General features: G+C 47.8%; 1 protein-coding gene across 3 annotated transcripts in view; it reads right to left on the bottom strand.

Moving 5' to 3' along the window:
- ARID1A (AT-rich interaction domain 1A) overlaps positions 1-16,131 on the bottom strand; it is a 57,515-nt gene that overhangs the window by 16,877 nt on the left and 24,507 nt on the right. For all 3 annotated transcript variants that reach the window (XM_017831105.1, XM_017831104.1, XM_017831106.1), the window contains exons 3-5: positions 15,557-16,015; positions 14,416-14,529; positions 71-311 (exon numbers count right to left, since the gene is read on the bottom strand). In XM_017831105.1, coding sequence (XP_017686594.1) covers positions 71-311; positions 14,416-14,529; positions 15,557-16,015 — 814 coding nt within the window. The remainder of the gene's footprint in view (positions 1-70; positions 312-14,415; positions 14,530-15,556; positions 16,016-16,131) is intronic.

The following is a 16,131-nucleotide window of genomic DNA, read 5'->3' as shown; positions in this document are numbered from 1 at the left end:
ACCACACAGTGCTGACACTGGGCAGTTCCTCCCCACTGGGCACTGTAATTCAAGTGCCAGGCAGCGTTACCTGGTACTGCAGCAGGTGAGAGCGGCCCAGAGCGGGACTGAGCAACACTGGCTGGAGATCCAACTGGGGATGGGGAGGGTCCTCTGATGCCTGGCAGGTGAGGAGAGGTATGTGGCGAGAAAGGAGACTGAGCTGGGTTACTCTGCTCTCCTTGACTGCTGGAAATCCCTGATGTGCTTACGCCAGGGCTCAGGGCTCCTTCGGTACCCATGGGCAGATCATCTATGGAACCAGACAGGTCCTGCAAGGCACAGAGAAACACATCAGGCTAGAATACAAAGACATGGGACTGTTCTCTCACATCCCACTAAGGAAGAGCATTTCTCCCTTAGGCATGTTGCAAACAGAAATCAATGAACTCAGTTCTTGTTACTGTCAGCACCAGAGGCTGCTGCAGACTGAGGTAACTGCCAGACGTGTCTTATCCTGTTGCCTGTCTGAACCCAGGAGTTCCTGGGTTGCTTTGCTGATGGTCCAAACAATTGGCTAATTTTCCTACTTGCTTTATTTTAAATTCAGTTCAGAGGTGGGAAATTAAAGAATGCATCAACAGTACACGTAAAACTGCAAACACAGGAGACAGTCCATGTGATCGCGGCTTGGAAGAGAAACGTGGCTCAGCCTCTGAAAGACAGAAAACTCCTGCCTCACCATAATTAATTCATAAACCTCCTATGAGCTGGGAAACTACTCACTTGAGATGGATAAAAACAAACTAAACAGAGATTTAAAAGAAAACCATAAAATACTCTTCAGGGTTCCCGCTTCCCTTTCTTCAAAGACAGCAAAAATTAGCAGTTACTGCATCAACTTGTAAAGTTCAGCTTCTCTTGAAGGCAAGGCTAGAAAACACCCTTCTTCCTGCATGTATCCACCTTGGGAGAAGCAAAGCACAAAAAGCCTGAGAGAGCTGAAACCTCCAATTGCCACAGCAGCAAAGTGACAGCATCAAAATTCAGCTGGCAAGTGTGAGAACGGGGATAATTCCAAGAAGATGATGTGCAGATCCAACATGCCCAGTTGTACTGTCTGGTTGATAACAAGGTGCATCAGCTGTTCAGGCTTGGCCTGCAGTGAATGAGTCAGGAACAGCCTGAGCCAGAGGAAGTGGTGGCGTATTTGAACAGAAAGCTGGGAAGTTGTAACTATTCCAGTGATTAGATAAAATCTCTGCCAGAGGTTCAAAGGATCACTGGCAGGTGAAGAAGTGGGAGACCAAAGCTTACCAGGACTTCACCTGTCCTTCCTAAGTCTTCCAGAGTAATCAACCCTGGATCAGAAAGATCCTGGGCTGAGCCCTGAAGGTATCTCAGATCATCTCCCCCCGCAGAGAATTCAGCTGAGCAGCACCAACAGAGCCCAAGTCATTTAAAACCTCACACAGAAAGGCTGAGCCAACTGATAAATCACTTGGACACCCCGGTCTCATTTACACTGACTGGACAATTCCTGGTTCAGCAGCAGTTCAGGTGACGTCTTCCCAGCTCCAGCAGTGCAGGAGGACCTGGGACACAAGATACTGCAGCTTATCAGCCTCTGGAAGCAGAGCTATCACTCCTAACACCTGTCTGCCAGGTGATGTGTGGAAAGGCTCTCACAGCACATCCCTGTCATCCCAAGCTGGTGAACAACACCTCACCACATCCCAGGAAGAGGACGTTACGGAGTGAAAGTGGAGTGGAGTTACAGAAGAATAAAAACCAACCTGGGAGATACCCAATCACCTCACCACACCCGTGGGACAGTGACATTCAGGACAGAGGGGAGAGCTGGGCATCAGCACCACACTCAGCTGCTGCAGTGGGGAAATCTCCTCTACTTTAGTGGAATTTAATCAAAATGCTTCTAACAAACGCTACACTGGAGCTGAAACCCCCAGTCACTCGGTGGGATGACTTAGTTCATGCGTGTCCCCCCTCCCCTTCCATCGCTGTTTCTGTTGGAGAGCTCACTTCCTGCACCACAGTCTCAGAGGTATATTTGCTTACTGCTCAAGTATTATCTTCCTGAGGAAAAAAAAAAAAAAAGCTTTGTTTTATCTCAATGAAAGCTAAAAAACTGCAGAAAAAGCCTAAAAATAGTGTCTGAGATCTCTTGCAATTTTCACTACTTTCCTATTGTAGCATCAAAAGCACTGCTCCTTCATGCAGCTATTTGGGCAGTTTTCCCTGGACAACTTTGATAAGTCCCACATTCCTACTGCAGAAACCATCTGAAGTGGGAGTAAAGAGACATTATTTCCAACATTTTGCATTAAAAAGCATCAACCAACACAAACAAGCAAGACACAAAACACTCCTCTCCCTGAGACCCACTGCATCAAACTGCAGCCACCAGCACAAGACACACAATGAGACTCCCCTCAGAGTCAATTAAGGGATCAGAATGTCCAGAAACAAGTCAGCCCAGCCTAAAACTGGGTGAAAATACTGGTATGTCCCTTAAATGCATTAAGGTAGTTTTAGTCTGAATCACCAAATGCATCCAAAGACTGTTTTCCTCATCACTGAAATGAAGTTGGAGGCCAGACCCATTTGCAGCTTTAAAATCCCCACCACCACGAGCTGATGTGGTGTGGAATTTCAGAGCAGCTAAATCTTGGGAGCAGAGGGGCAGAGCCCAGAGCTGTGGAGGTGAGGAATTTTCAGGCTCAAAGGAAAAAAAAACCCACATAAATGTACACCTGAGACAAATACTGGCACGAAAGGACAGACACAGAGCGAGTGTGCAAAGTGAAATGTGAGTTTCCTTCCTTTATCAGGAGTGTAAGTGCTTTTCCAAGAGGCAAGAGAGAAGGCTTTGGATGGAAGGACCTCAGGATGTGTGGAGGTCACTGTCTGCTCCATGGTCTGAGCAATATTCATACATGAACTGGGCAGACTAAGAGGGCAAGACTTGGTAATGCCAGACATGAAAATATCTGCAAGACATAAAATGAAGTAACATTAAAAACTCTTTGAAAATTACCTCCTAAATAACTAGATAATGATCTTTAAAGCTGATGTCTTTGACCATTCTATGCATCAAAGCCTAAATCATTGAAAAACATCCAGTTTTAATTAAGCAGGTGAATACTGGGTGGGTTATGTGAGAGTGAGGGCCCCTCTGCATTGCTGACATACCATCAGGGACCCCATAGAGGAACAGCAGACCTTTAGCTGTGGATCAGATTCTCAGATTATTAGTTTAAATGAGTTAGAAGTAAATTACACATCCTCCTTTCATGGCTGTTAAGACAGGAGATGAAACACAACCATAAAAATCAAGTAACTCATAAAGTGACTTTCACCTCTAAAAAATCTGTTAAGTTTTGTGAATTCCAACAATAAAGTCATTTCCCAGCAAAGAAGGGCTCTGCCAGCAGAGCAGCATTTTCTGAGTGTGTTATTCAGGACTGAGTTTCTCAGAAGGGAAACTCCTGCAAGGGGAAGGAGCAAACAGGGACTGGAATGTCTGAGTGCAAGCAGCTCATCAGCGAGGAGCTGCTTTCCTCCTATCAAGTTATCTCAGGACACCAAGCATCAAGGTTTTAACTAAACCTAAAGGACACCCCCCAGCTCTGATATCCCCAAACCAGGGGAAAACAAAATCTCTCCAACTCTCTACAGCCTGTTTTAAAGTCAGAGAAGCCTTAAAAAAACCAAAACCTCATGGAAATAATGGAGACCTGCTGCTGCCGTCGTGGGTTCTGGATGAAGCCCAAGAGGAGAGGGCCTGGGAGGTTTTATTTGCCTCCCACGGAGCATCAGGAGGAGACCTGGAAAGACACAGAAGCAGGAGGAGAAGGGCTCTCCCCTTCCCTCCTCCCCCAGCACAGCCAACAGAGCTGAGACAGGAGGTGAGGCTCGGCAGCAGTAACTCTGCCAACTCGGAGGAAACGTCAGGGTCTGGAGAATTTCCTCACGTGTTTCCAATGTGTTTTTTATGCATTTTATTGCTCATCTGCCATGCAGATCAAAAACGCTGGAGGGATTCCAACTATTTCACACAGAATCTCACACTCCAGGCTGGCTGCAGCCCCAAAAGCCTGAGTTTCTTCGCTTGAAATACTGCCCAGTGTTATTTTGGGATGTGACCTGATAGCGGAAGCCCACGGGGACCCTGGAACGATAACCGTTCCAGCTGCGATTGGATGCCCAAGCCTGGCCGGTGCCAGCACGGGTCTGTCAGTGCTGCTGACAAACAAGGGCTCGGCAGCAACACCTCCCTTTTCACACCACAACAAACCCATGCCTGGAATCACACAATCTGGTACCCAGAGGAAAGGGGGCAGGGGAGTTCATCTATCCCAGGGAAAGGGCTGCAAGTCCTGGCACGGCCGACACAGCCGGGCTGGTTCGTGCTGGAAACAGCCGGGGGTTCTTTTATCTGACAAGAGGAACCACCACCCCACTATCTGATAGGAGCTTGTTTGTTAAACAAACAAAAAGATGAAACAACGAGAAATACTTAAGATCAAGGTAATAAAATCCCAGAGGAGAAGAGAGATTCAAGGCTCCTCCGCTCGCCGGCCCATCCCACTTATCTGGAAGAGCAGGAAGACTGACCAGAAAGCAAATGGAATAGCCTCCCCTGCCCATTCCCCGGCCTCAGTGCATGTGGGAAGTGTGGGGGAAGAGGGAAGGAGCTCAGGCAGGGTGGAATGATCCAGCACTATCAGATCACCAGACAGCACTCAAGGAAATTATGGTCTGGAGATGAGCATGTGGTGCAGCTTATAAATTCTGTAAGGCCAGTTATTTCCATAAAGATGCTCACAAGCAAGACCAGAGAACAATGGATAAATGCATTCCCCCATTCTTTCTGAAAGGGAAAAGGCCTCTTTATTCCTCTAATTGAAATGCCCACTTTCTATTACAAGTTCTTTCTCTCTGCAGTTGCTTTCCCACTGACTCAAGAACTACCAATACCTAAAAAATCACAATCTTGTCCCTTCCTTCCCCCTTTATTTCCACACCCAAAATATCTCAGTTCTTTCTATCACAACAATTATACAGCTGACTGGCAGGATCTCCCTGCTATTTTGGGGACATGGATAGACTCGTTCCTGCTCAGCAGCACAGGTAACTGAATCCTGCACCTCATGCTCCACAAAGCACTGTCTCCCAGCACCGAGCAGCCTGGAGACCTCCCCGTGCTCCACTCACACCACACACCCACAGCACATCCAAGAGGACACCTGGCAAAGCCAACCTGAGGTTTCCACAGATGTGACAGACCAGGATGTCTTTCCAATGTCTTTCCCTCACCACACTGAGAACTTTCTGGCAACACTCTGTTCCCCCGTGCTCTGTCCCCTGCCATACTTTGAGACGAGTGGGGTAGAACCCAAAATCACGTATTTTTAAAGCTTTCAGTTTACCTGTTACTGATTTTGTGCTCATACACGTGTGGGAAACACGTCCATCCACATTCCCAAGCTGCCCAAGATGACTAAAGACTAATCAAATATAACCAAAGCCCAGCAACATGAGCTGGTGACCCCTGACCGTGCAGAGTTTCCTCCACTGCCACGTGGCTCTTACCCCTTACTCTGTGACAAGCCAAAAAGCTTGGTTTTAAATTTAACAGGGAAGGACAACTTTGTCCTGGCATAAAAACCAGGGAATTCCCAGAAGGAAGCTCACTGCCACGCCAGCACAAGCTGCCCACTACACTTCCATGTTTTATGGAACTCTGTAAATTCATGGCCTTGCCTCTTCTCTTACATCCCACTTCAAAACGGGACAAGATCAGCAATCAGAAGGAACAAAGGGATTTATTTATGCAGTGAAATCACTGGGTTTGGCCCCTTGGATACATCCCTGGAAGCTCAACCTCTAATGTGAGCAAGGGTGACGTGGGGCAACAAGAAACCAGACAGTTCTCAGGTTCTGCAAGAGAAAAAAGAAAAAAAATCAAGATCCTGGTACAAAACTGAGGGTGCCACGAGGACCTTTGAGTCCTTATGTGCCACTTACTCATCCACGCAGTCCTTGGGGAGAGGAAATAAGTGCTAGACTTTACAACTTCAAGGGGAAAACACCTGCCCACTAAAACAAATATTAGGGAGGCAACACTAGCAAGGCTTCAGCCTGTGTTACAGGGTCCATATTCCCTTCCCTTCCGAGGAGTTTCAGCTCCTCTCAGGCACCAGCGCTGACAATTACAAACCTAAGATGGGGACTGGAACATGCCAGGAGAGATTCGTGCAGTTTCCCTGCTCAAAAAAAGAAGCTGAAAAGCTCATTCTTCCAGGCTGGCTTTAGACAAACTGGGAGAAGCTGCAGGCTCGAGCTGCACTGCAGGGAAAGGAGCATTCGGAGAGGAGGCTGTCGGGAGGAGGGGCTCGGTGGCACACGAGGAATTTCACTCTGACTGCAAAAATAAGCTGCTGTTCTAATCCAGCTCAGTGAATCTAGGTGAGTCTGGTCTGCTGGCAGAGAGCAGGTACAAAATAAAGCAGGGAGGAGGACAGAGGGAAGTGCTGCTGGCTTTACTACATTCCTGCAACGGGAGCCTTGCGGAACAGCCGGCACTGCTACCGCAGCAGCCATTGATTTTTCAGAGGTCGATACTCCACTCCCACAGATCTACTCGGCAGGAGCTTTAATCACATCTCCTGCTCCTACCCTGGGCCACCCCCTCCTTCTCTTCTCCCTCCAAATAAAATAAAATATATTTAAAAAAAAAAAAAAAAAAGGAAGGCAAGAGACCCAACATATGTTGATAGTTCAGACAACCAGAATGGGACAAAAAAAAAAAAAATATATTTAAAAAAAAAAAAAAAAAAGGAAGGCAAGAGGGTTTTCCACCCCCTCCGAGCACTGAGCAGACTGAAAAAATATCTCATCTTCTCGGTCTTCGGAGAGCGGAGATTCAGAGCTGTAGTTGCAGCACAAAGTAGGGAAGGAGTAACGTGATTCATCCACAGAACAAGATGTCGCTGAAGGGAAAGCCTGCCATGTGGAAGGCCAGCATTCCCACCCGGAGAGCGCTGGGTGCTGAGCTCTTCCGCGGGAGCCCGGGAGATGCAACAGCAAAAATGGACAGAAGAGTTTCCATTTAACCCTTTGGAGGCTGCTCAGCTGCTAAAAGCACTCCCAGCTTTATCCACACGTTGATACAACATCAAATATCCCAGGCAGCAGGTAAATGCCGAATTTTGCTTGGCAGAGCAGCGTCACTTCAGCTATCCCAGAGGTTGTCCCATCCATCCAGAAGGGAAAGGATAAAACCTCCAGCTCCCACAGCAACACTGACCCCAAAACAAGCTGCAGGAACGAAGCAGGAGGATCCCAGGCACAACAAGCAGCAACATGGCAGCAGGACCAGAGGATGCTCTTACTGGTTTTCTGGACGGTGTGGGGATTAAGGAACCTACAAGTCGATCCCATCGTTTGGAAAGGTTGGTCTTGGGAAGGCAAGTGCAGGAGGGAAACCAGCACAGGCCTCAGCTGACAAAACCACAACCCATTTATTCAAAGAGCTTTTGTTTTCCTTCCAGAGGTTTTTAAGTCTCCTCCTTCAGTCTGAAGACAAACCCCAGATCACATAAAACACGGAATCACGGAAGAGGCAGGAAGCAACCCTCTCGTTGCCAGCCATGAGGATATTCCCATTCCCCAGAAGTGCTTCTCTGGAAGGCTCTTTCCAGAGGAACGCATCCTCTGATGTGTTCCACACATTTGGACTCCAAAGCATTTAGTCATCCCAGCATGTGACTGTGCCACCAAAGCCAACCACCCGAGTCAGGGTGGGCAAAGAGGTGCAGCAAAGGCAGGAGGCTGAAATGATTACAAAATTAAAAAGGCCCCTGTTCATCCAATACTTTGGATTTTAAGATAAATCAGCTTTTAGTATTCTCATCTGCCTCTGAGACAATTAACAGTGATGCAACTAATTTCTGAAAAAGCGGAAGGAAGGAAGGTTTTAGGAGAGAACAAGATTTCTAAGGTCTCAGGTATTTGCAAGCCTGATGAATCCTGGTGGTTCTTTCACTGGAAGGTGTCTCTGCCCATGGGTGGAACAAGATGAGCTTTAAGGTCCCTTCCAACCCAAACCATTCTATGATTCTAAGAGAGAGCTGGAAGCTGGCAGCTCCTTCCCAAAGCCTGTCACACCTGTGGGGAGGCAGTGATGGAGCAACACGGCTGAGCCCCAGACACTGGAGCATCTCCAGAGAAACCACTTCCCATCAAGAACCTTTCTGTAATGCCACCCCCATGCCCAGGTACCACTAGGATGGAGACACCAGAGACACGACTGGAAAGAATCAAGGAAATTCCCCTCTCACTCTGGCTCTGAGCAGGGAGTGTGTACAGGAAGAGGTAAAATATCCATGGAAACCTGGCCCATGGGTCTGACGTCTGCCCGGTGCTCCCCCTTCAGGGTCAGAATGCCAAAACAGTCAATTCCTAGAGATGTCACTTTCTGTCATTTCAGGAAATTAAACCTTTTTTTTTTTCCTTTAAATAAAGGTTTCTGTTTTCCTGTGTAAGACCTGACTCAAAACTGTAATAAAAACCAACCATAAAACTCCTCCTCCAATACCAGGACTGGTTTGGAATCCTGGCATGACCCATCCAAGCCCATCCAGGCTGTGGGAAGGGCACGGGGCAGCTGAAGCCTTGGGCCCCTGCCATGCCCCACATTTGGGCACCACGTGGAAAGAGATTTCTCCGTGACATTTATGATCCCACTCGTCTCCAAGACAAATCAATCCTGCACGCCAGAAGGATATCAAGAGGGAAATGATTCCTGCAGAGCAAAAGCTCTACAGTGGCAGTGCTTAAACACTGTGTTAAACACCTTTATTACCCCTGCAACCGCTCCACGCAGCAGATGGAGGTCACACCAACACAGATTCTCCCTCCCCAGCACGGGGTGAGACCTCTGGCAGGGTTAAGTTTTGATGGAAAGGGAAAAGGATGAGGATCATGAGCCCAACATCAGACTGACAAGCGGCTTCCGCGCCTTTTAAAGGGTCTCCAATGACACCGAGTCAGCAGCAAAAAGGAAGTGAAAAAATGATTTCCCAGCCCCGCAAGGAGGAGAGCAGAAGCAGAGGGTCACCCTGTGAGCTCTGAGCTCCGGCCACGGCGCAGGAGCAGCTCAGGATCCTCCGGCTGCGGCGGCGCAGGGGACGCGTGTGACGGAGCACGGACCATTGTTCGGGATCCAAGACCAGGACTGGTCATCCTACAGCAATTTCCTGCTGCAGCACTGACCTGCCTAATCACTGTGGCCGGGCCTGGAAGAACAAGGGTAAAAGAACAGGAGCCTGTTCTGCGCCGAGGGAGCTGCCGCCCGCTCCGGGGAGCACCGGCTCTGCTTCCAGCTGGGTGGGAATCGCTGGGAAGCAAAGGAAGGGCTGGGGGCTCGGGGAATCTGTGCGAGGCGTGCAGGCAGGAAGTAGAGCTGAGCTGCTCACGACCAGAATAGAAACAGGAAACGAGCCCGGCATCGAGCATAGCGCAGCTCCTGCATCAGCGGCTCCGGCACAGCTCCGGGGGGATGCTCGCTGCTGGAGAAGGTGACAGGCTCCAGGCAGTGCAGTGTGGGGTGGGGAGTTCCCCCCCCTGAACACCCTTCAGACCCAGAGGAAGGGGTGGGAGAGGAGAAAACTGCCACATGGACACACAGCAAAGCAACCCCGGAGCGGGTCGCAGGCGTGAAACTGGAGTGGTCAGGGTGGAAGGTCAGGGTGGCCCTGGAGCAGCACCCTGTGCTCTCCACTATTAGAGAAATGTAAAAAATTGGGGGGGGGGAAAAATGGCACAGCCTCCTCAAGAAACCACGCAATGGTGGCCACGGTCACACACTCAAAAAAATCTTGGGCAGAGGAGCACTGACCAGGGAAAACCACATTTTTAACTACCCCATCACCATAACTTGGGATAAAAACTGTTCAGATCAGCACAGACTGCAATGCAGGGATATCTACCACCAGAGTTTTGGGTCTTGTGCTCCTGGGGGAAGCCTCGGGGTGCTGGTGGGTTTATCTGCATATCCACTGTGCTGCCCAGGCCCCACAGCACTGCCCTGCTTTGAAATGCACACACGGCTAATCCCTCTCCTAAGGCAAGCAATAAGACAAGCTCAAAAGGCCAAATACAAACCAAATAGAAGCAGGAAGTCCCATATGGAAAGAGAAAAAAGGAGAGGGGGGAAAAAAAAAATAAAAGGCTTGAAGTGACCAGCAGATTCAACTATAAAAGGTTCTTTCTCCCTTTCTCTTGAAAAAATTGTCAAAATTATTCATTTTAAGCTCAAAGAACAGGCTGCTCCTCCCTCCCTCCACAGCAGCTCTGAGACAGTTTTTTGCTGCATTTCAGCCTGTTGCATTGATTATTTCCAGGTCAGGGGACGCAGCTGACAGAGCTCAACTTTATTCCACTTCAAGCACTCCCAGAGCACAAGCTGAAATGACCAGTTGTTAAGAATGGAAAATTCAAATTGTGCTTCCGTGACAACCTCCAGGGTCCAAATTCAGTAACTACTTGACTTAGAAAGGAAGAGATAATCAAACCAAAACCACCCCACAACTGCTGGGGATATTCACAGACAGGCTCTGCCAAAACTCTGCAGCCTCATTCCTCTCCCCTCCCCACAAATCCTAGTTTTGTTAAATCCACACTGCAAAGACCCAAGACCAAAAGGCAAGTTTGGAAGTTAAGCATGGATCAGGAATGTTTTCAGTCGGTTATAATCCTTTCTGCCACTGACAAGACACTTTCCAGATTTAAAGTCAGACACGAACCAAAGTGAAACACCACTAATAAACCAAACAGTTTTCCAATAGTGCAAAAAAGCAAAATACTGAAGTTGAAAGTATTCCTGCTCTACAACAAGACGAATATAAACTGCCCAGAACATGGATGGGGTTTCTCCCTCGGGATATCCAGTACACTGACCAAACTAAGGACATTCTGGGGAAGGAATTCTGAAACTTTAGCCCAAGTTGTCCTAGTTTGCTGCCACAAAAATTCAAACATAACTTTGCAGAGTCAGGACCTCCAAAACCACACCAGTATCTGCCCTCCTGGTTTGGCTGTATGTCCCACCCCAAGCAAAGCCTTTCCTACTGAAAGGCTGAAACAACACCTCTCACACCAGTTTTAGGCTCCACATGTAGGAAAACTTCACTGAAGAAATCCCAGAAGCTCCAGTGAAAAGCAAATATAAGCCAGTGCACACAGATTTGCTTCAAAAATGGCTTTGGGGGCCAACCTGGAAGCTCAAACACCACAGACACCGACCTGTGGCTGGGAAGGAACCAACAGCCTGGTGGGCACCACTGCCTCCACCCCTCATCCACCTCAAAGCCATCAGGAACTTGCCCCCAACTCCTTCAAAGCCATCAGACAGAGACTGGGGCAAAGTAACATCTGCTCCACGTTCCACAGTGAGATACAAAATCCCTCCCAACAACCCTAAAACTCCAAAGAACTCTGCAGCAGAACCGACCCGCAATCCAAACCCAAACGGGTGTTCCAGCACCCAATTTGCTTCTCCCAGACTTGCTGCCAGCACCTTCCGTGGCTGAAGGCAGTTAATAGCTGGAAATGTTTGACTCTTTCAGCCTCAGAACCCAAACTTCAAACGGTGAAGACACTGGATAAACTGGATACGAACTCACCAGGAGGAATTTTTCTGCTAAGGAGAAGAGACTTGGGAATCTCCTGGGAGAAACGGTTTTATCCTAAGGATGACTATTCCTCTGTTATACCCAGACACAAAAGACTGCACTTCACTTCTCCTGTGCAATTGCAATCTAAGTTTAGTTTGGCTGCAATCCTGGCAGAGGCTCCCTTGGGAAGCAGCGAATTTTACATAGAAATTCCTCACCTTGCCTGCTACAGGAAGGAAGAACAGCCAGGACACTCACAGGGATGCTATTCCTCTTTAAAAGCCATCAGTTCATAGGAGCTCAGGAGGAAGTTTAGTTAGTGGCACAAAAATCATTACTGGGGAGGGATTTCGAAGCCCCCACCCAGAACAATCAACGTGACATTCCTCAGGCCCCTCCTGACAAAGCCATGGGAGCTGAACAACTTGACAATGTCCCTGCCAGGAGATCACCACCTCCTGAAAGGGTGATGGATCAGCCAAAGAAATATTCCCCCTTTATTGCTTAGAATTCCAAAGTGAACATTGATCTACAATATCAACGTGTAAGGGCCAGAGCCTCACAAAGGCATTGGGTACATAAATTTAATACTTTCCAAGGATCCAAAAAGCAGGAACCTCCCTTTTCCTGCTGGAGGCTGATATATGTTTAATTAAAGATGATGCATGGCATGATTTGCCCTGATTCCAAGATTCCCAGTGAGCAATTCCACAGTGCCCACCGAGGCTTGGAAAAGGGAAAAAAAAAAAAAATAAAAGCCCACAAACTAACTCTGCTTCTGTAAGTCATCCATGATGGCAAAAGAGGGATCTAGGAATCCTCCTGAGCAGGATAAAACCTTCTAAACCAGACAGACTGAGCAATATCAGGAAGATAAAAAGAAATTGATGGTGCACTTCCATGGAGCTCTTGTGTTCCTGAGCATCCCCAGGCCAAACTTTGTGCAGGAGATTGATCACTGAAAACAAGGAGTTGGCTTCCAGCATCCCTTTTAACCACCCCACAGCATCCCTGTCTGAGGCCTTTCTCAGTTGGTGGCTGCTCTTGTCCAACAGGATCCAAACAAGGTGACAAGGAATTGTGGAACAAGTACAAGAATAAGAGTGATTTTTCTGCAGGGAGCCTCCTTTTTTTGAGTTTTGCCTACCAAGAAAGAAAAGGCCCAAAAATACACCAGTAAGCTAAAGACTGTTGGATTTCTCAAACGCAAATTATTTGGTGATAAGGCCAGGAAAACCACATATTCCCTCATTTCTGGCTTCCTCCACTCTTGAAGCAGAGATGAATTCCTTTTCTTAGACTGCTAGGGAGAAGGGACAACTTGAAAAGGGCCACATATATTTAACCACAAGGTATAAAACAAACTCCCACTTGGTGCTGAGCAGGAGCCACTTCTGCGAAGCAGAGCTACAAATTCCTATAATCCAAGGCAGGGGGATCAGTAGGGTTCAGGAAGGCTCCATCAACAATGCCACTGAACAGGACTTCCCACCGTTCCAAGCTACAGCAATTTCTTCAATTACTTCACTTCACTTTTCCTACGTTCCTCGCCAGAAGATGGGTCACATGGAAGAACTTGTGGAGAGGCAGAGTGGAAAGAAACATGCTATTTAAAAAGATTTTTTTTTTTCCCCAGGCCTCAGAACAAATTAAATCTTTGTAATCAGGGTCCAAAAGGAAAAAAAAAAAAAAAAAAAAAAGAGAGAGGGAAGAAAACGGCAACAACCCACAACTACTCCCATTAGGTGGTCAGAACTAGAATCACTCTGTATTTTGGGTGACAATTTGTACCCACAATCCAAAGGAATTATTTCAAGGGGCTCACAACAAAGCTGTTCTCATTGCTGGGAGCAAAAATAACTTGGTTATACACACAGCTCACTCCTCTGGCCAATCCAACTGCAGCTCCAAACACTGATTTAGCCAGTGGCTAAATAAAAAAATAAAAGCTCACTCACTTCCTACTGGGTAGAATTCATGCAACCAGTAAAATCGGAACTCAGCAGCTCCAAACTTTTCCTCCAAGTCAAAGGCACAGACCAAGTTGTGCAAACTAATCTAAACTTTTAATACTTCTCCATTTTCTTGATGTCTTAACCCAAAGTTAAACTACTCTGGTCCAAAAAGTGCTGAACGCTGGGCACTAATCTCATCCCCAACTGGTCACTGCACATCCAGCAAGCAGATTTAGGATGCAAAAGGAAATATAATTCTCCATCTGTCAAGGAAGGAGCTACATGGGACTGATCTTCCTCACTCCAGGTACTAATAAACTTGTCTTTTTCACCAACTGTTCAGTCAGATTGGACCAAAGAAGCTTAAATCAGCAGTACAAGGATCCAACGAGACAGAAAGGGAATGGTGCTCCAGGCTGCCAACCACCAGTGCCACAGTGGGCTGAGGAAGAGGAAAATAAAATAAAAATGAGACAATTTCCCCTGAAAGTCAGGGCCTGCTCTGACAGAGGTCAGGTACTTCAGCCACTGCAAACAGAGAGCCCAAAAAATGAAATGTTTTAGGTAGAACCTGCCGAGCAGAGTACTCAGGGTTAAACTTCCCTCTCAAATCCATTACTTTTGTAAATTACATTCAATCTCCAGTGGGAAGCCAGAAGCTAATGACTTAGTAAAAAGCACAGGCAGCCTCCATCATTCCCATTTCCATGTGGAATACTACCAGTGCTAATTTATCCTGCTGTGCTTCTGATTGCCCTCACCCCGTTCCCTCCACTCACCGGCAGGCTGGAAGGTCTGGACTGAAGATTCAAGTTCATGTCTTCTTGCCCTTTACTGGAAGCCATTGAGGGAGCAGATGATGCCTGGGACCCAAATGAGTCTTGAGATAACTCCTGAAACATCAAGAAACACCACAAAAAAACCACAAATGGGAATGCAATAAAGCCTCTGTTGGAATCACTGTGGTATATTCTCACACTGAGGAAGATTCGTGTTCCCTTGGTGACATTTGATCAAAACAGGAGGCAAGACAGCAAAGATTTGCACACAAACACTGCCCAACTACTACAGAGTTGGGAGTACAAGTCTAAAACCTGACAGAACAGTATTCTGGAGCTTTCCCTTACAACAGATCCTGGAGATCAGAGGCTGTCCTGGGATCTGCTCATTTCACTTCTTCACCTTCTAACATCTCACCAAGTACCTCATTACATACACAAGGCAAGTCAATTAAAACCTTCCACTTTTCAACAGCTGTCTTGGATGCGTTGCAGTGTTTGCTGAAAGGTCCCAGCCAGCTTTGTTTCTCCTCCCTAAAGCCAAGTTTTACATTTAAGAGCAAACTCTTCCATCACCACCCACGTGTCGCTCTGCAAACTGTGCTCTGCCATTGTGCTAAAACAAGTAGCTGTGGGACCACCTGGAGAACTGCAGGTGGAAACCATTCCACTGTGGAATCCTTTACACTGCTATTCACAGAAGCACTGAGGTTGGAAAAGACCTCCAAGGTCATTGAGTGTCACCTCTGACCAATCACCACCTTGTCAACCAGACCAGAGCACTGAGTTGTTCCCTGAACACCTCCAGCAGTGGGGACTCCACCACCTCCCTGAGCAGTTCCAATGCCTGACAACCCTTTCCATGAACAAATTCTTCCTGAACTGCCAACCAGCAGCATTTTTCTTAGCATGAGTCTTTAAAACTGCAGTATTAGCACGGCCTGTTACCACCACATCTGAGACACAAGAGAAGTCAGCCCGGCTCTGATCATATCCTCCCACCCAACTTGTTGACGCGTTCGACCGATTTTAATGCACGAACCAAAAGGATTTGCACAACTTTTTAAAATAAAAAAAACAAACAACAACAAAACACTTGGAGAAGATATAAAAAAAAAAAAAAAGGCAGGAGATGACCTACCTGAGGAGGGGGGAAGCGTTGCTGGGAATACGCAGACTGCGGCTGCGGCGGCTGGGACTGGGGGTACGACGAGGACTGCTGGGACAGGGCTGAGGAAGCTGATTGCTGGGTTTGCTGCTGCTGGTACGGCGACTGTGACTGCTGCTGGGAGTAGGGGGGCTGGCTCTGGGGGTGCTGCTGGGCTGTGGATTGCTGCTGGGGGTATGGAGTCGGGGACTGCTGATGGGGCGGCTGGGACTGCTGCTGGGAATACGCCGGCTGCGATGTCTGGAGCTGTGGAGCTTGAGATTGAGGCTGTTGCTGCTGCTGATAAGAAGGCTGAGAGTGAGGGGTCTGGGATGGAGGCTGCTGGGAGTATGGAGGCTGCTGCTGCTGGGGGTGAGGGCTTTGCTGGTTGTAATATGGAGTCTGGCTTTGCTGCCCATACGCGCTGGGGCCCTGCTGCCCGTAGGGAGGCATCTGCAGAGGAAGAGGATGGAGTTATGCCAGTTACAAAGGTATTTCTCACACACACACACACACACACACACACACACATACACACACACACACACAGATTATCCTCAAGAAGTAAA

Source organism: Lepidothrix coronata, unplaced genomic scaffold (genome assembly GCF_001604755.1).
Source record: "Lepidothrix coronata isolate B3197 unplaced genomic scaffold, Lepidothrix_coronata-1.0 Scaffold187, whole genome shotgun sequence".
NCBI lineage: Eukaryota > Metazoa > Chordata > Aves > Passeriformes > Pipridae > Lepidothrix > Lepidothrix coronata.
This window is presented reverse-complemented; position numbering and strand designations above follow the sequence as displayed.